Below are 20,102 nucleotides of genomic sequence, written 5' to 3' on the forward strand. Positions count from 1 at the left end.
TGTCTAGTCCATTGGTGCTTAATCTTGAGGCCAAACTGGAAATATCACTTTATCTGGATACAATTCCTCTGAATACGCTAATGACTTTTGCCCCTCGCTTTCCTCCAGCCACAAAGAAGTCTAGTTTAGTGAACATCTGCATGGGGACTCCTCTTGCTTCCAGTTCTGCTCTTTAGGTCACAGTAAAAGTGGTAGTTGTGTCCTGAGAAAAGAAATACAATGCACCATAAGGCTGCTGATAACACTTTATGTTTGCATGGCTCCTAGGTTACACAAATGAGCAGGACTGCCCCACATAGGTTGAAGGCTCATAAGCATATCTACTGAAGTCATTAGATATATTCATGAACGTGTTTGGTCACAGAAGAAAGGCATATGCACTAGTCATCTTTAATAATGGGGATAGTAACTAGGAGACAGGAGGCAGCCTTATTCCTTTCAAAATCATTAGCTAGCAGGAGAGGAAACCTCTTCAGTTACACTCTAATCAGCATACTTCTGAAATACTGCTTTCATTTTTAAGGGCTTTTCTGAGGTTAGTTTTTTAAGGTTTTTTCATTTTGCTATATTTGTGCTAGTCCCAATTTAGTACCAGAAGCATGATATTTTGTTTGCATGCAAAAAATAAAATAAAATTGTATTTTTGAGGCCTGGGGATTTTGGTGTATGTTGCCTAATAATAATAATGCATTAGATAACTTAATGCTGTTAAAAGCATTAGTTACCAATGTGAAAGCTGGCAAAGAGGCGGCACTATTTCATAGTGTTTTTATAGTTATAAGTTGACAACAAAGCAAGTGTCAAAAGAATTTGAAGAGCATTTTACTAAGAACATTTTAAAAATCTAAAACTTAAATACATAAGAAGCAGGAAACCAGCCAATGAGGCAGTTGTATCTGTAGACAACCATGGAGTGGTTAAGATTGCTAAAGAGGGGGAGAGACAAATTGCAGAAAAGTATAATTCTTTGCATTGAACTAAACTACTTTTTTAGTTCATGCGGCGTAAGGTATGAGGGCTAAAATTAATTCCTCATATACAGTTGAAATGCACCCAAGATTCATTAAATAATAAAAATATGCAATCTATCACTATAACTGGGCTAACTAAAGGATAGCCATTCTGTGTGTGTGTGTTTGTTTTTTTGTAGGGAAGCCCTTTTAAAAGATATCTTCCAGTAAAATCATGAAAAGGATGTTAAAGAGAGAATTGTTACAGCTACTGAAGACAAGCCTTTTTGAGGAATAGTCAACATGGTTTCTGAATGCAAAAAAGTCCTGTATCATAAGTCTTTCGTAGTTCTTTGAGCATGCCAGCTGCCATTTTCTATGTGGATACAGGTAATCCTCTGGGCATTTTCAGTTTTTCAAGGTGTTACATATTCTCTCCATGATAGCTATTCATTACAGTTGTGCCTTCCCTCAAAAAATCCTGGGAATTGTATTTTGGTGATGGTGTGGAGGATTCTGTTCTAGAGCCTTTTCCCAGTTCATGGAATCACAGTTCCCGGAGTTCTCCGGAGACAGAATGGTAAGCCCGAGTGGTAAACTCAAAGTATACATGCCACTGACACATGTAGAATATAGCATAACAAGAAAAAGTAACAGCAATAAATGGTCAAAGCCTTTATTTATTTAGCAACATCAGTGAGTCTGCTCAGAATTAGAGAGCATGCACTGAGCATGCTCAAAAGTGTGCAAAAGATTGCCAGATTCAGAGGAAGACAAGGTTCTTAATAGTTGTACAGGAAACAGAATTTTTGCAGGTGCAACATGTCATACAGGGGTGAGAAATGCTGTACTGGATGGAATTCCTTCTATACTGCACCACTGAGTCTGATCACCTGATGGGTCAGTGAGCTGTTTTGCCAGTTGTGGTATATTTCTCTCTAGCAGAGGCACTGAAGAAGACTCAGTCCTTTCACCCACATGTTATTTGATGTAGCATTTAACATGCCTATCTTTCAGTGCTTCAGGTTCTCATAAAACAAGCAGAAATATATAATATTGAAATATTTTTATTTCAGAAGTTAGAGAAGAGCCTAACGAACAAAGGCAGGAACTAAATGAGCTCTTAAGAGCATATCTAAGAGATAATCCAAAGGTATAGTTATTACTTGCCATGTTCATTACAATTTAAACTTTAACCAGGTGTATTTTACCAGCAAATGGGCCAAAGGCTGTGGCCATCTTCACAAAATGACTTGTCCTCCCACTTTTCTCCCTGTGTTCATGGCTAAGGCTTTCAATCCTGCACCCAGGCTTCTCATTTGACAAACAAAATAGGGATGATTGTGCCTCTTTGTGGAGAGCAGAGGCAGGTCTTTGGCGAACAACATTAGTAGAAGCAGCAGACTGGCAAATTAGCAAGTTTTAATTACCTGCTTAACTTGCTGAGCTATGTGCATTTGTTGATACTTTTGGCTCCTCCCCTCTCCCAGACAGTTGTAAAGAGATAACAGCTCTACTTCTATGCTTGAGTGTGTGTGTTCCAAAGGGATAGTTCTACAATAACATCCATCCTTACTTGGAAATTAGGGGAGCTGTTTCCTCAGTTTTTATATACAGATGATCACCTCTGAAAATAGGAAGAGTGTCAGATGTTGGAGGAACTGGTGAGTGGTGCATCACTATGCACCATGCAAAGGTAGCTATTTTACTAAAACAAGATGCCAGCTGCTTAATTCACTTTCTTAAGGTGACTTCAGCTTTTCAGTTGCACAGTTGTGATTTCCAAGGAAGCATACATAATGCTGTCAAAGTTAATGAGTTGTTAAAAGCAGCAATTTTACAAGATAATAGCCTATCCGCTATACTGAGTAAAAACAAAAGCATTCTATATACAGTATGTACAGGGGAAACTTATTCCCTCTTATTGCCCCTCGAGTCTATCTTGGCTTCCCGTTGTGGCTGAGCAGAGTCTGGTCTCATATCTATGCCGGGTACAAATTTTAACAATTACAGCAAGAACGTCAGAGAGAGGATGCTGGGGTAGTTATTTTCCTCCCAAATACTGAAATCAGCTGCCATTCCAAGAGCAGCTTGTCTCTTAAAGTAAATGAACATGGCTAAATTAGGCCAAGTATTTTAATAGGTCTACTCTTGAGTAAAAATTAGTTGAATACCACCCATAGTATTTGCATGACTCACTTTGATAGTGACAGCTACCGAGAGCTGCTGCTGATTTACGTGAAAGGTATAGTGCAGTTAATAGCACAACTACTCCAGTAAGAGAAACCTTCTCAATCAATGGCTTTCAGCTAGGCAGTGAAAAAAGCCTGTCAGATTGGTGGACATAGCATGTAGTGGGACTAGTACTAGATCCTACAGCCTCCAGCTTCCCCATTGGCCTAAACAGGTACCAGATGACAGCCATAACCAATGTTTGTCTGCCATCACAGCCTCCATAGTAACTTCCCCTTTAGCCAACATTCTGATAGGACATTCCAGTAATCTGCCATTTGACTGCAGGAAGGATATACCCCTGAGTGAAAGCTACTGTGAATTAGTTGTTATGTAACTTCCTTCATGTAAAATACTGGCACACAAAAGACAGCTTAATATTACTAAAACTTTAATCCGTTTATCTTGTGCCTTAACATATTCTATCCCAGCCAGTGTTGGCTCATTTGACAGAGTCCTAGCACTTTAGATCAAGGCTGTTGGTTTTACCCTAGAATCAAATACAGTTCACTGGGCCAGTACCTGGCACTTTATAGCCACCAAGGCATTCCTGCCAGTATAGAGCCAAAGTAACATTTTGCACAAACCACAGCAAAGCTGGCCAGAGACCAGCCCAAGGACCTCTTTTTCCCCAGCAGGTTCTAAGCCAGCCAGCACCCTTTTTGCATAATCCCACCCACCTTTTACTTTACCAGCGCTATCACCCAAACAGAAATGGTACACATATACAGTGTGTGTAGCTTCAGAAAATCCTGTCTTCAGGATTCCTGGTATTGACCATACAAACTAATTAAAATGAAAGGATCCGCCACCCAATTCCACCATAAAACTATATGCCAAAGCATTCTTGCCCTACTTTTTGGCCAGTGCTAACTTTAAACATTGCATTTATCCCTCAAAATTCCATTAACAGGTTCAATACCACCAGAAACAAGTGGTTTTCTGGTGTCATATGTGTAGAGGTTATAGTTCTCATTAAAATTGATCCATGCCTCAAGAAAAGAAGATCTCCTAGATCTTTAAAAGTGAAAAGGAAGCCCATCATTTTAGGGGTTCAGAGAGGATGGTGGGGAATGACCTATGAACAGCAGGACTTTTAGGAGGGAGAAGGAAGGCCCCTCAGCATCCTTCCCAAGACTGGAAGTCCTGCCATGACATGAGTGTTTGTGAATTTCAAATAATGACTGGGGATCCAAGGGCATCCAGTACAAGATGTGAAGGAGAAGGAGAGTCCTGAGAACTTGCCTGGATGCTGACTCACGTCTTTACAGTTAAGATTTGTTTTTACGAAGATAAGATGGCCAGCAGAAGATGATGAGTTTCCAGCAGGCTTGAAAAAGAAACACTAATGAATAATTAAAAAATAAGGCACACCAGCCAAATTGGCCTGAGATCTATAAAAAGGAGGGAAGCTGCAGAGGACAAGCTTCATGCAGCGGCGCCACAGTCCATGATGGTGATTCACGTACAAATTTCATGAAGGGTTAGGGCTGGACAGTCCATTTCTGCATTCCCTTTTCTTTACAGGCCAACAAAGTCTTCTTTTCGATAGCCCTTCTGTAAAACACAGAAGAAGAAAAATATCACAAGGGCACATCATTCCACCCACCAGTGCCCTATTGATATAACACCCAAGATGGCACAGATTCTCAAAAGAACTGCTAATCGAGAATTCATATCTGTGATACTGCAGAAGAGAATGACCTGCAGCAGGGGGTGCCCCCTCCTCCCTCAGAAGAGAAGTTTATTGTGCCTGATGGCTGAAAAGGAAGCCCCCCAACATGGGAAATAAGGGTGATGTGTTATGTTCTAATAGTGTGCTAAAATGTTCAAACATTTAAAATAAGGGGGAGCCGTAAAAACAAGTGGCACTTGCCAAGCCCTTGGAGGACACACATTCCCGACACCTTAGATAAGTGCCATGATTCCTGGACTAAAACTATAGGTTATTGATCTATTTGGGGCAATATCCTCAGCTAAGGCCAAAATGGCAGCTGAACAAACAGCACATCTCTGTCACTTTCCTATTCAGTACTATAGGGCTAAACCCAAAGCACAGCAGGTACCCACTAAGCATCCCTTGTTAAAGTTAGATGCAAAAGGGTATAGGGTGGGCTCCCATACTGTTAATAGTGATTCAAAATAGGGGCGTAGAGCAGGTATATGTTTTCTTACGCCTCCATGACAAACTATACTTACTTAAATTCATTCTTCCAGAAAACTACTACTAATATAGGCGTGCTGGCCTTTGTAGCTGATCATATCTAGAAGATACCTCTTCTCCCTCTTCTAGAATCAGAAATCTACTCATGCATATTGCAGCACAGGCACCCTATGAAGTCATTTCTCTTGTGATGTGGATGTCCAGGAGTGCAAGCTTTCACACTGCAGGACTTGAAGGGGCAACCATACTTCCCCCTCTAGACTGGGCAGGAAGTCAGTTCTTCCCCTGTAAGTTCACTACGTAATTGGGAGGAAGGAACATACCGTCTTATAGTCCCGATGAAGCTTGCTGTACTGCCACATGTTGGTCAGGAGGCTGGAAGCAGCTCTCGACGACTTCTCACTGTCTGAGCTGGAGAATAAAAACAGTCACAACACATTGCAAGTGCACTTTAAGACATAGACTCTCTTCCTTCATACAGTGGTGCCCCGCAAGACGAATGCCTCGCAAGACGGAAAACCCGCTAGACGAAAGGTTTTTCCGTTTTGGAGGTGCTTTGCAAAACGAATTTCCTATGGGCTTGCTTAGCAAGACGAAAATGTCTTGCGAGTTCCTGCGGGGTTTTTCCCCTCCCCCCCCTTTTTCTAAGCCGCTAATCTGCTTATCTGCTTATCCGATAAGCCGCTAAAAGCGCTAATAGTGCTAATCCGTCAATGGGCTTGCTTCGCAAGATGAAAAAACCGCTAGACGAAGAGACTCGTGGAACGGATTAATTTCGTCTTGCGAGGCACCACTGTAAACTATTGGTGGATTTTATACTAGGTTACATCATGTCTATTAGTGAACCACTGAGAATTAAGGTAGCAACCCTTAGACACATAGTGAGGAATTCCACATAACGCTAAGTGGGGTATGGACACAAGGAACAAGGTCTGCTTGTGCAGTGGGATTTAGCTACTCTCCTTCCCCCTTGTGCCCCCTAAACCTGTTCTGGGGGGCTCCCCCCATCTTCCAGAGCAAATTTAAGCGCATAGAGGAAGAGAGGGGGGACAACTCAGCTGAATTCCTCCCACGTACTTAGGACTAAGCCCTACTAAATTCAGTGATACATCCAATAGGCTTGGGCTACACTTCTGGAAGAAAATGGGTCTGTCTTAACAAATGGGCATGGGCTGTAGGAACAGACTCACAGCTTTGCAAATCCACAAACACTCCCCTTAATAGAAATTTAGACAGGAGGACGTACTGTTTAGCAGCAGGTGGACTAATTTCACACCCTTGCAATTGGTAAAGAGCAGCCAGATGGCCTAAAATGTGACTGAATATGGAGTTCTGGGAATTCAACTGGTGGTTTCAGCATATGGAATTGGAGGGGGAATCCCCAGGTCTTCCCCACCTGTCCCTTTTCTTCTTGATGTAGAATAGCTTCCGCAGGCCATCAAAGTAGACAATGTCACGTGCAGCAACAGGGCTTTCCACAACCAAGTTGTTCAGCACAGCAATAATGTTGACAACCACGTCTGTTGGAGGCCACTTCTCTCCAGAGCTGCCTGGGAGCTTCTCGATCAAATGACTCACCACCTTGGTTGCTGCAAATCAAAAACAAAACTGATCAGTGATGCAGGTGACTATAGGTGAAGCCCCAAGGAATGGGACACGCACCAGAAACACTGTGTGCATGGAGTAGGCAAGGTCATTCTGCATGGAGGACAGTGCCTCCCAGCTTTCTTCCAGGTCCTGGGATGGTGACCTTTGCTATATTTTCCAATTGGAATGACACTCACACATCTCATCCTTATTGCGCGCATTCCGAGAGAGATTCCGAATCAGTCCCGTCAGTGAACGAAGTTGGTGATGGTCAGCTGTGCGGACTCTGTCCAGCACTGGGTTCAGGATCCTCTCTTGCTCCAAAGCCACTCTGCTGAGGACACCAGCCCACTACAATGAAACAGGAGCCAGCAAGAGGATGAGTTGTTAGCCAAGTCAATAAAGCATCTGAGCTCAAGTTGCAGATGTGGGGAGAGAGATTCCCACATTTCCTCTGCTTATTGCTGCAACATTGTTTATCAAAAACCCTTGTGTTTAAGATGCCTCCATGGCAGGTTTCCACAGCAATTTAGTGCTACAGCACAGAAAGCATCAGGTTATTCTTCAGGGGTGACGGGAAAAGAGAACGGGAAGCTTTCCTCCCAACTGTGAATTGGGGAGAGCTGGTTATGACAAATGACAGAACTGGCACTGATATTTGGCTATTCCTTCTCCTTCAAAGTACACTTCCAAAACTATTTAAATATTTTCATTGGCCTACATTAGGGATTCTTAACCAAAGGTCCATGGATGGGCTTCAGGAAGTCTGTGAACAAAGTGCAAAAAAAACCCCCACCCCTCCATTGCAACAAACGTTTGTGTGCATGTGTGTGTGTTTATGTGCATTTTTCTGGGAAGGAAGTCTATAGCTTTCATCAAATCCTCAAAAGGGTCTGTGGGCCAAAACGGTTAAGAACTATTGACCTATATACCTACAAGAAGTATTGGGACACTGCAAACAGAGAAGTCTGTCTGGCCTTCCCCTTCATCTACTCCCAGTGCTGTATGATCTATTGGTTCTTAGTCTTTTCTGTCCTAGCTATGTTTTGGATTCAAGTAGGTAAGGGAGGCCTTGTCATCTCTTTTCAAATTTTGCACAAGCCACCTATGAATGCCTTTCTTCTCATCATCTGTGACATGGAGAGTGAATTCTCACAGCAGTGCCTGTTCAGGTCTAAGGAAGGTAAGGCAGGCACAGCCTGCAAGGGAAGTTCCTTCACAGGCACCTTCTCTTCATGTTGTTTAGGGAACCTTTAGGCTGTGGCGCTGTCAGTATTACGAAACAGAAGCTGGGGAAATGCTCAGAGCCTTCCCCTTGAGTGTATAAGTCAATAGAATATATACAATATTCCACCAATGGGTAGAAAAGTCCTATCAGTTCAACTGTTTTTAGCTAGTCTTCAAAGTTTTCCATCTTAAAAAAACAACCCTCTAAGTGATAGACTGAGAACACATTCTTGAGCCGTATTCACCCTGCTTAATTTCACACCATTTTATCCCCGTGTACCCAACAAGACTCTTGGTGGGATGTTTCAAGCTGTTAACCTTACCCTCCGGTCTCCTGCTGTGATGTTCTGAAGAGCCCCAGAGGCTGCCTCCGTGGTGTGCTTGTTTAGCTCACATCTCTGTAGCAGCCTGTTGTACACTCCTATAATTTGAGGGTTCCACAGCCACTCCATCCCTTTGGGATCCTTAGAGACCTCTGTGAAAGTCACAATGTCTGAGTTCATGTGGAGCTTGGGAGGGAAAGAGAGAGAATGTTCAATGACCATTCTATGGGGGTCTAGAGAACCGTTTTCTACCATATCACCCCCTTCATACCTTGCCCAGACGTCAGCTCATGCACTGTTTCCACCATGGCTGTCATCTATTTCTATGGACACAGCTTCTCACGCCTTAAATCCACTTCAATCTATTTTGGGATCTTACTCGCTTCATAATTGCTTTGCATGTGTTCACTGTATCATTAATTCCCAGCATTCAATGTGAAAATACTGGAAGGAGCTTACACCTCCACTGATAACGCTCTGGATCTCCTTGGGGGATGTCACCCTCACACCCTGAAAAGCAACTTCTATCCTAGTGCTTAGATCCAGCAACAGGCATGATGAGGATCAAGGCAACAACTACTGATCTGAAAGTTCTTCCCACTCATCTCTGAAATTGGGGGTTTCATTGTAGTTACTCAGAACCAAGGAAAATGTCTTCACATTTTCAGGGATACAGTACTTTAACAAACTCTTACTTCATATTCTGAGGGTGGGGGATGAGCGCCAACAATAAAAACACATGTTTGGGCAGAGCCCGGGCACAAATTAAGCTATGCAGACTTCAGATGAACAGACCCCTTCATAGGCTCACTTCACCATCTCTTAACATAATAACAATAACAATTTATTATTTATACCCCGCCCATCTGGCTGGGTTTCCTCAGCCACTCTGAGCAGCTCCCAACCCAATATTAAAAACACAATGCAGCAATTCCTTACCTTAAGCAACACTTGCTGCCAGGCCCTTCTTTCTATCCCCCATAATAACACCATTTGCCCTCTCACCTCTCGAGCTCTCCTGCCCTGTGGGCTGAAGCATCCAACCAGCTCGCTAGTCATGGTTGGCCCCTCGCCCCTCCTTTGGCCTTCCAGTCTCTGGAGTGCAGAAGGAGGCATCTCATCATAGAGACGGTAGGAGAGGTTGCGCAGTACACAGACGGCATTCTCTACACTCTGTAGGGACAACAAAAGCGGGGTGTGCTTTTAAACGAACCATTTACAGCAAATTTTCCAATGCAAAGTATTTCCTTTTCTTTCTTTTGGCAAGCCCTTAAGGAATTATGTTTTTAAGTGGTTGCCGTGGATTGTATTATAAGATGCTGTTCTATGTAGATTTCAGTATTTTATGTATTTTTGTTTGTGTTTGATTCTTCTCGTCAGCTGCCTCAGGCAAAAATTTGGAGAAGCCCCAAATGTAAAATATTATGCATACACACACACACACACACACACACACACACACACACACACACACACAATTTATATTTTGCCTTTCCAGTTTTTTACTGGAAGCAGCTTACAAGAAGACTCCTCACTGGCTTTGGAGTCAGGATAAGGGATATGGGCTACATCTGTGCTTGGAGACATCTGCACTACACTTCTGCCAAGAATGAGAAAGGCTAGGAATGGAGATTCCCAGGCAGCTCTGACCCAAGGAGCAACCAAGCATATTTGATTGTATTGAACCAGTGCAGCCCAGGCACAGAAAAATGCATTATTTCATGGTCTACAGAAAACTTAGATTATTTTACTTAGATGCATAGAAACAGTCAAATTCAAGTCTTTTTAAACCCACACATCACATTTTAGCTGACTTGTTGCTGCAGATACCCTGAATTTTAATGGAAGAATTCAATATACTCTTATCTGACCACTTACAAGCTAATACGACTTTTATTCTTTCTTGTATTTTATGTTGCCCTTCCTCCAAGGTCCCCATTATAGCATACATGGTCTTCTGTTATGTAGGTTAGCCAAGTATCAGTGCTTGGCTGAAGATCATCCTGCGAGTTTCATTGCTAAGGGCAGATCTGAACCAAGGACATTTGAGCCCTAGTCTGATGCTCTGTTCACTACACTACATGAATAAGGGTTGCTTTACACTTTCCATTTTTGGGTGTACACCAAAAATTCCATATGTATGTCTAAACTGAAAAGTGTAAAAAACACATTTAACACACACACGCCTTGTGATTGGCTGTAGCACCAATCTGAGTGTACACTTGTTGGCAGACCTTGCTTTGTCTACGTGTAATGTGTGAAGTGGCTTGCCGTGTCTTTGGACTGCTTTCCAAAGTCTGTGTGAAGAGCTCATGTCAGGAAAAGTAACAAAGGAAGTTTTGACTTATGGCAAGGGTGGAGAATCTTGGGTCCTCCAGAAGTTGCTGAACTACAACTCCCATCAGCCCTAGCAAGCAAGGCCAGTGGGCCAGTGATGATGACAGCTGTTATACAGTAATATATGGGGGGAGGGGGCAAAGGTTCTCCCCACTGATTTAGGGGGAGGTCTCCTACTTGAGGCAGACTATCAACCTACTCTTGGCTCTCTCAGAGGAGAAGAAGAAGAGGAGTTTGGATTTGATATCCCGCCTTTCACTCCCTTTAAGGAGTCTCAAAGCGGCTAACATTCTCCTTTCCCTTCCTCCCCCACAACAAACACTCTGTGAGGTGAGTGGGGCTAAGAGACTTCAAAGAAGTGTAACTGGCCCAAGGTCACCCAGGAGCTGCATGTGGAGGAGCGGAGACGCGAACCCGGTTCCCCAGATTGCGAGTCCACCGCTCTTAACCATAATACTCTGAAAGCCAGCAGCATCCATGGATAATTGATGTATGTTTTGCCCTTCCTGTATTATGATTAAGATGGCTTAAGAAACAGATGCTTTCTGCATGCTCTCTTTAAAAACAGAGTAATTTCCAAAACAGAATTACTCTTGATTAGAACATGAGCCGGGATCTAGAAGTCTGCTGCTTCTCTGCCACCACGTGAAAAGAACAGATCTGGTGGATGTAATGAATAAAAGCATCGCCCAGCTTGGTACAGAAGAATGAAACCACAACCTCGGCTTAAGAAGACGGCCCTCAATGATTTAGGGAGAAATCATTCCACATCACAATTGTTTACATGTACAAGAATAACCACAGAGAACTTGGCCTTGGAATAAAGATCTCTTGGCCTTGTGTAGATAATGGTTCAGCCACAGCCACAGCACATTACAAGACAACCAGCTAACAAGGGGAGGACTCACCTTGTCCTCTGACTTCCCTACTTCTAGTGAGCTATTAATGTAATTGACCATGGAGTCTACCAGCCCATGGCATTCACGCATTTTCTGACGAGTTTGCTGGCTGGCAGAGCTAAGATTCCTAGAAGGGAAACACAAAAGCATGTCATCACAGGGAATAATATTCCTGTCACCTGAGACCTGCCATCACATCTTAAAAAGGTCAAACTAATTAATATACTAAATACAGAAAGCCGGAGATTCTGCCAGGTACATATTAGAGGGAAGCAGCATCTCTCGGGTAAATTATTCTGCTTGACCTGGCAGCTGTATATGTATAAGACAGAGAAAGAACATGGTCTTGACAATGGAACCCCAAAAGTAGGCTGCAGACCTAACCCTACTTACCTGAGAGCAAGGCCTGTTGAATTCAATGGAAATTATCTCTGAGTAGTTAGGACTGCACTTTGAGTCTCACTGTCAGGGGCAGCCAAATGAGATATATGCAAAGAGAAATGGGCAGGGCTGCATTGTCAGTCAAACTGGCCCATTTTACAATCCACGACACAGCCCCATAAGCTATTCATAGACACCGCTAATAAGTGTGACGTTCTTGGCTTTAAAAATCAAAAGTGCCGTTTCATTGTGTGCATTGTTTAACAGTTAAACATTGCTTAACCAAAGTGCATTGTTTAACAGTCCCCTCCCAACCCCTTGCTTCTGTCCTGGATGGTGCACCAATTCATTGTTCATGCCATCTTAGTCAGCAGCAATGTACTAAGAGAAGGACAGAGTGCGAATGACAACATTGGTGCCAGCTTACACTATGGACCACTTTGACCTGCCATGGAAGCTTTCACAGTGTAAAAGCAGCGCTGCCTCTGTTTCTTTAATATTGCTTCACTGAGGATATTGAAATATTGCCACATCATGCATATCTTTCCCAAGCTATAAGGTATTATAAGGATCCAATAGCCATGGAATATGTCTTTAATTTAGTAATGAGAAATACCTGAGGAAGCCAGTAGCATTGTAGAAGATTTCTGCCTCTGAGGCATTTTGCTGGATAAGAGCAGCATTGCCTGTCCCAGAGAGGGGAATCAAGACCAGGTCTGTGAGCTTCTCCAGCGTGTCACGGGCCAGGCGGTCCTTGAGGTTATCGCTGGAAGACAGATTCCAGAGGATGCCTGCAGAACAATGAGACAAGGATGTGTAAGGAAACTTCACTACAGAAACCACTACTCCACAAGATGGGGAAACTCACAGCTTTCTGAGGAACTAAGCCGGAAGTAGTGTGTTTTTTTCATGCCTAGGTGGCTCCCATGTCCTATTAAATCATCGTCACTGTGCAAAATGCTTCACAGTCTTTACGCACTTGTCGTCAGAATAAACCTGCAAGTTAGCCCACACATACTTTAGCTTCACAGATAGACAACTGAGGCCCAGTTTACAGGAACATTTCCTGACATGTGCCAGCAAAACAGCAGGTTGTGGAGATCAGAGCTATGAAGGCTCTGACATCCCTTGACTTGGCCTGCCACTTCCTGGGACAACCCAGGCCTAAAAGGTGTTTCAAAACATTCCCACAAATACTTGTCGTGTGGAAACATGGCAATCTGCCACAGTGGCTTCCCCATGTCACCAGGCTGGCACAGGGCAACTTTCTCAAGGTCACCCAGTGCACCTATTCTCTGAGCAGAGCTGTGAAACAAGGTACCTCAAGCCCCAGGCCCTTATTTTCTTCAGTTCTTCATAAAGGGAAGAACTGTAGCTCAGTGGCAGAGCATCTGGTTTGCATGCAGAAAGGTCCCAGGGTTCAATCCCCAGCAACTCCAGGTAGGGCTGGAAATCTCCCCCATATGAAACCCTTGGGAGCTGCTGCCAGACAGTGAAGACAACAGTGAAGACCAGTGTTCTGACTTGATATAAGGCAGCTTGCTATATGTTCCTTTCCTATGAATCTCTGAATAGCACATGGCTTGCTATCTGCTGAATGGTTTTACTGGAACTCATCATACTTCATTTGATTTGGGGTTCTATGTACTGTATAGGGTGTTTCCTTGAAGTTGGTCTTGACATCTCCAGACAGCCATCCCTTTAAACATTAAGAGTAGCTAGCAAGCAGCCTCCCACACTATGCTATTTAAAGTACAGTTGAAGTGAATTGGAAAATCAATGTAAAAAAGCAAATATCAATCAACCATGTTCAAAACCTTCTTATAAACCCTGCAAAGCAATTAACCAGTTCCAAAGGGATAAAATAACAAAGCACTGAAAATCCAAGTATCTGCTCTGCAAATTTTGCAAGAAGCAATTTCAAAAGAATAGCTATATTTGCCACTCAGTTGTATGCTTTTGTTCAATGGGCAAGGTGGCCTCAGGATTCCAATATACAAACATGAAACTCTTTGGACTGATATCCTGGGATTAGTAAGAAGACATTACTTTCCTACTTATCAAATGAAACAAAGACAATTTTCTATCTACATTAGTATTGTGAAAATGATGTACCACATGATGCTGTGGTTATTTAAATATATAAAATACTGGGCGGGTTTTTGGGGGGGTTTTTTAAGAGAGTAGATCTATTTGTTCTGGCACATTTTCAAAGCTCAAATCCACAACTACAGAAATTTCAAAATGAACAAAAATGCACCGTTCAAAAGGGGGGACATATTCTGATCTCCTTGTGGTGGCAGCACTTCCTTCTATTCATATGGTTTCCAAGGGTATACTTAGCTATTTTGGAACGGGTGCTTGAAGTGTTGATTCCTTGTGGCAAATGGATCATTTGAAGGTTCCATCCCAGTACAAATATCAACATGTGTGTGTGTGTGTGTGTGTGTGTAAGATAACTGCTAATTTCAGTGGGCCCTCCATAGATGACAATATTAGAATGTTGAGCTGTTATCTGCTAACCACGCAAATCAGCCTGAGTGACAGGATGAGACCAAACAGCAGCCCCAGCAACTCCTCCAAGAAATGACAGCAAGAGAAAGATGCAGACAGACACCATGTAGAAACTTGTATGGATCCAAGCCCTGTAAGACTGTCAACATTACTGGGATGCTTTACTACAAAGACAAGAACGGTTGAGTCACACAAACTTGTTGGAGCAAGACAGCCCTGCAGGCTCTGCCATGTGTCAACCGTGTTCTTCCAGGAACTCATCTAACCTCTTCCCTGTTGCAGTTCCTCAAACCTGAGATCTTTCCTGCAGTACTGACAGGATAATGTCTGACTTGCTCAGCTTTGTCCTGACCAGCTTGCTCTTTTTTCTTTACCTCTACTGGGATGCTCTACATCAACAAACAGACCAGATCCTCAGCCAGGCTCAGCACCATCTTTTGGAGGGAAGTGCTGGGCCATCTGCCCGCAGTGTCCCCCAGCACAAACCAGCCCCCCAATACCCACCATCACTTAGTTCCTTGGGCTACAACCACTGGGCTCCCTCTTCCCCTAGCTCTGACATGGGCTCATCAGCCACTGCTCCGATCGGGTAAGCTGAATGGCAAATGCAACTATGAGCTCCCCCCTTGAATTCACAGGTGAGTAGGGTTACTCTATGCCAGCACTGGCAGGAAGGCTGTAAAGGGCTGGAATCAGAGCAGCCACCAGGCTCCCAGCACATTAAGGTGCTGCTGAGGTAAGGGGCAGGGCAAGAAAAGTGTCAGTGCTGGTGTGAATGGACCCCTGGTTCCACTATGTTAGTAGGATCAACAGATATTCTAGATACAATTTTCAAGGAAGCAGAAAACACACACACACACACACACACACACCTATTAAAATATGCCCCAGAGAAAAAATGCATAGTCATTTTGAGAAACAGAGTAACACAATAGTCAATGGGGAGAAATCAAAATTTTACTGGGGAAGCTCTATTTAATGGAGAAATGAGATAAATCAGGATAAGTGAGTGCTTGGTTCTCACAGAATTTGCATTACTGTGGAGGCAGAGAAGGAATGAGAGTTCAGCCCACAAGAGTGCTTCCAAGAGCCAATATTCATTCACACATGAAACAAAGCTAACTGTATACACCTCATGTTGGGATTGGATTGGGAGCACTAAGACATAAACCAGGGGAAAAGATGTTGCAGTTCTGGAGGAAGAAATCTGTATTTATACAGATTTTAGTATGAAAGGGCTAGGCAAGTAATTGGGTGAGAGAAGATAAAGAAGACGAGGGAGGAAATTCCCATAAAAGAGTGAGTGGCAGGCATGATAAAAGGAGTGAGTTTTAACCTGCTTCAGGAGAAAACTAAAGGCATGGTGCAGATTTGGATGGGATTTATCCAGACTATTGTGCACTGGTGATGATGAAGGATTTGGATTATAGGGAAGGGAACTATTACATAAAAGCTAGCAAAGTGGACAAGTTTGTCTGATTTAGAAAGTGAGCCTTGCACATCACAGCAATTCACCCTGTCCGACTGGGACAAGTGGAACAACAAATCAATAAATGCATCAGTGCAACGTTTGCTTTAAATGTTTTCAGATTACTGATTTGCCTATGACATGTCTCAGTAGGATACCCTGTATACAGGAGAGGTAAGGAAACATGCCCACAAAACATATTATAAATTTTGTCATGTGGGTTGCAAAAAGTGGGAGATCAGCGTGTGTGTGCGCACACACACAGCTACAGGCAGGCAAGAATGCAGTTGTCTTGTCTCCTCCCCACCCCCAATCCATATATACCAGCAGCAAAAGGCTAATCTCATGCACAGAACGAGGTATGCCCTGGGCTGTGATATCTGGGGATTACTCTTTCCATCCTCTGATTGTATTCAGCTAAAGCCACTTTCACAGACTCCACCATGCTTGTAATAAGCGTTAAAGCTCATTGCATCATAGCTCCTAGACCTAACTTTCCCATTAGCCTGGTATTAGATTAGACAATCAGAGCCTGTTGGGCAGGATTAGGAAGGCCCTTTTGTAACAGAAGCAAATGTAATCCCTCCTGTTGGCTGGACCTCTATATTCAGTGCCCTTGCTCTCTCCCAGCGCAAAAGACAGCTGCAGACAGGCTGGAGTCAGGTCCCAACCCACACCCTGGCCCTCCCTACCACCTATATTTATCACCTTCCTTTGCACACCATGACATACAGAGCAACTAGAGTGCGTAATCTGAGGATTTGGAACTCCCTCCCCCAGCCCATGAAGCTCTCCGGATTCTGCCAGGTTTTATGTTTTCCTCTATGAGGATTTGCTGGTGCTTATCCCAGTTCTCTTTGTGAATGGGCACGGGTGCCAATCTGAGCTCAGAGAGTGTTTCAATAAACTGGGAGTTGCTAGTGTCCTGCTGATTTCTTCTGTTCACAGATTAGCGTGCCTTCAAGCTTTTTGTGAATTGAGAAATGAGACACCTGGAAAATTTGAGCTGAGTTGCAGGGGGTGGGGTGGGGGGTAGGAGAGCGGCTAGTTCTGAAGGGGACCTGGGACAAAAGGGAGGGGAGCAGCATAGAGAAATAAGTTCCGGATGTGAATGTATCGTGTGCAGTGCAAAAGATGATGCAGGTGCAGGCAAGGTGATTCATGGGCCAAATGCAATTAAGGTGCATGGGAAAAGACCAAAGTTGGTCTTCATATACAAATTCAAATACATGCAGGTGTGGGCTGATCTAGTCTTATTTGAAGGTGGGGTGGGGTGTGGATTTATTAATAGCAAAATACTGCTCAAATGTAGGCAAGCCCTTACTTTGCATGCAGAAGGTCCCAGGTTCAATTCCTGGCACCTCCAGAAGAGATGGGAAATTATTTTGTTTGTTTGTTTGCTTGTTTGTTTGATTTATATACTGCCCTATACCTGCAGGTCTTAGGGCAGTTCACAGGATAAAATCAGCATAAAGGTAAAGGTAAAGGTAAAGGGACCCCTGACCATTAGGTTCAGTCATGAACGAATACATAATCAAAATAACAACCGAATAACTCACTTGCCTGAAACCCCAGAGAGCTACTCTGTGTCAGTGTGGATAAAACTGAGTTTGATGAACAAGTGGTCTATGACTCTAGGAATTATAGAGAGATATTTGGCTTTACTTACTGGCTTTATTACGGCTTTGCAGTACTGCATTGATTTCATTGTCGTTTGTATTTTACTTCAGTTGCCCTGGTAGCCACTGGCTAAACGCAAATGTACAACATAAAACAAATACAGTATTTCCATGTTCTTGCAGTTTTTGGCTCTGGCTCAAAGTCAGTTGCATGTGTTAGCAATGCTGACCTTTTTGGACACAGGAGTTAAGAGCCTGGTTCTATGGTCCACTTGCTTGGGGATGCCACCAAAAACAGTTTCCCCAAGACATGTTGTCTCCTTCCTGCTGGAATATCTGACCGCTACCACAAGGATCAGGGCCACCATGTTTCTGCTCTCCTAACAGTGGTAGCCAAACCCATGGAGAGCAGGCAGGCAGAATCCAAGCTGCAGCAAGCACTTCTAGGAGTGACAGTAGGGCAGGGGGCTACTCATGGGGAGACTATTTGGGGCAGCAGCTCTGTAGCAAATATAATGTGCAGCTCTAAGCACTGGAGAGCTTGCCTCATCATAACTTGCCCGATGCAAACTTCTCTCACCTGTGACATTCTTGCGCAACTCATCATCTTGCTCGCATAAAGTGCGCATCAGCTCATAGATCCCGTTTTCTTCCACCAGGGCCAGCTTATTTTCAGCATTGTCATAGATGAGGTTGCGCATGGCTCCAGTGGCATGGCGCTGAACCTCATGGTTGGAGTTGTTGAAGAGCTTCACTAGTTTGGGCACGGCTTGGAGGCTGCGAGCCTGTTGAGGCAGAGAGACAGGGACAGAAAGAGTAGTACACTTGTCAGAGAGAAACAAGAAAGCAGGTCTCTGCGTGGAACTTTTCAGTATGCCATGCCACCTAAGGCTGCCTGTTCTGTTCTCATTCCAGATAACTTACTCATCCCCACAGGCAAGAGCCCAATGCATCAGAATGTGTGCTGTTGCAGGCTTTTCAATGAGACGTATCAGTGACTAAACCTGCAGTCCACATTGGTCCCCCTGGGAAACAAGCTCAGGCCCTGGGCATGGCCCGTTCCTAGTATTGCCTTGGGATATGCCTCTGCTGCCTTACCTGTTTCTTGGCATCATTGTCGCTATAGCATTTGTGCTGGATGTAGGCAGCTCCAAGCACCTGTAGGTTGGGGTCACTGGCCATCAGGTATTTCACCGCAGAAGGGAGATCAATGTCATCAAACCTGAAAACCAAGGCCTAGTTAGAGGGGATAGTGTGCATTTTCCCATCTTCACCTCATTCACATAGAGCTCTAATATCTTTATTTTATCATGTTTGCAGATTGGAGGTATACAAAGGGTTGTTTTTTTTCTTTTCTTTTCTTTTTTGCGAAACCAAAAGTATTTTGTAAAAAAGGAGGAAGGATAGAGGGGTTTGGAATTGAGAATTAGATGGCAAAGGAGAAGAGTGCAAACATGCATGAAGGACAGGAGGGTCCAGTACAGCAGAAAAGCACACTGAGTAACAACTGCAACCTTTGGTCAGGCTTACTCTGTTTTCTGAACCCTTACTATTCGGTTCTCGCAGTTCTGTGCCTTTCTTTCCTAACTGCAATGGCTAGAAACATGCTTTGTTCTTCAAAATCATGAGACTGGAGAGTCTCAGAATGAAAGATACCAGAATGGATTCCAGATTCTGTGCTTCCACAATGGATATGCTGAAAACAGAAAGCAAAGCATAGTATTCCACCCCACCCCCACCAAGGGAATTACAGAATGGGTTTCTGGGTTTTCCCCTGTTTTTATTCTGCCTCTCACAGCTACAATAAACCTACTATTAAAATTATGGACTCGTCATTTCTTCGTCAGAGGGCAAACGGGCAAACTTAGCAAGGGATCAAATACTTTTTTCCCTCACTGTAAGTCAACACCTCACTAGCCATAAACAAGTGGATGGACAGAGGCTGCCACATTGCCTTGGCCAGGGGTAGGCAACCTAAGGCCCGTGGGCCGGATGCGGCCCAATTGCCTTCTCAGTTGGATGCGGCCCAATTGCCTTCTCAATCAACGTGTTTTTACATGAGTAGAATGTGTCCTTGTATTTAAAATGCATCTTTGGGTTATTTGTGGGGCATTGGAATTTGTTCATTATTATTTTTTTCAAAATATAGTCTGGCCCACCACATGGTCTGAGGGACGGTGGACTGGTTCACAACTGAAAAAGGTTGCTGACCCCTGGCCTTGGCTTTGGCTTCAGGATGTTACATTCAGAGCACCCTAACATGAAGTTTGGGAATTATGGGGGAAAGAAGAGTAGAAGTCCAATCATCTTCCTTGAAGCACCATCAGTTGTACTTTGCTGCTAGAGTAAAGGCATATTTCCAGAGAGGGACAAGATTCATATGACTCACTGAGCAGCATTA

The 20,102-nt window shown here is 43.7% G+C and overlaps 1 protein-coding gene across 2 annotated transcripts in view; it reads right to left on the reverse strand.

Annotated features, from left to right (window-relative positions):
* Positions 1–1,612: 1,612 nt before the first annotated feature.
* The window catches only part of PKP3 (plakophilin 3), a 72,045-nt gene continuing 53,555 nt past the window's right edge, over positions 1,613–20,102 (reverse strand). For both annotated transcript variants that reach the window (XM_081875439.1, XM_081875438.1), the window contains 10 exons: positions 18,800–18,923; positions 18,282–18,486; positions 12,717–12,891; positions 11,729–11,846; positions 9,489–9,656; positions 8,484–8,669; positions 7,131–7,284; positions 6,743–6,935; positions 5,670–5,757; positions 1,613–4,739 (listed from right to left, as the gene is read on the reverse strand). In XM_081875439.1, the coding sequence (XP_081731565.1) occupies positions 4,704–4,739; positions 5,670–5,757; positions 6,743–6,935; positions 7,131–7,284; positions 8,484–8,669; positions 9,489–9,656; positions 11,729–11,846; positions 12,717–12,891; positions 18,282–18,486; positions 18,800–18,923 (1,447 nt within the window). In that variant the 3' untranslated portion in view covers positions 1,613–4,703. The remainder of the gene's footprint in view (positions 4,740–5,669; positions 5,758–6,742; positions 6,936–7,130; positions 7,285–8,483; positions 8,670–9,488; positions 9,657–11,728; positions 11,847–12,716; positions 12,892–18,281; positions 18,487–18,799; positions 18,924–20,102) is intronic.

Source organism: Podarcis erhardii (genome assembly GCF_964252035.2).
Source record: "Podarcis erhardii genome assembly, chromosome: 1".
NCBI classification, from domain to species: domain Eukaryota; kingdom Metazoa; phylum Chordata; class Lepidosauria; order Squamata; family Lacertidae; genus Podarcis; species Podarcis erhardii.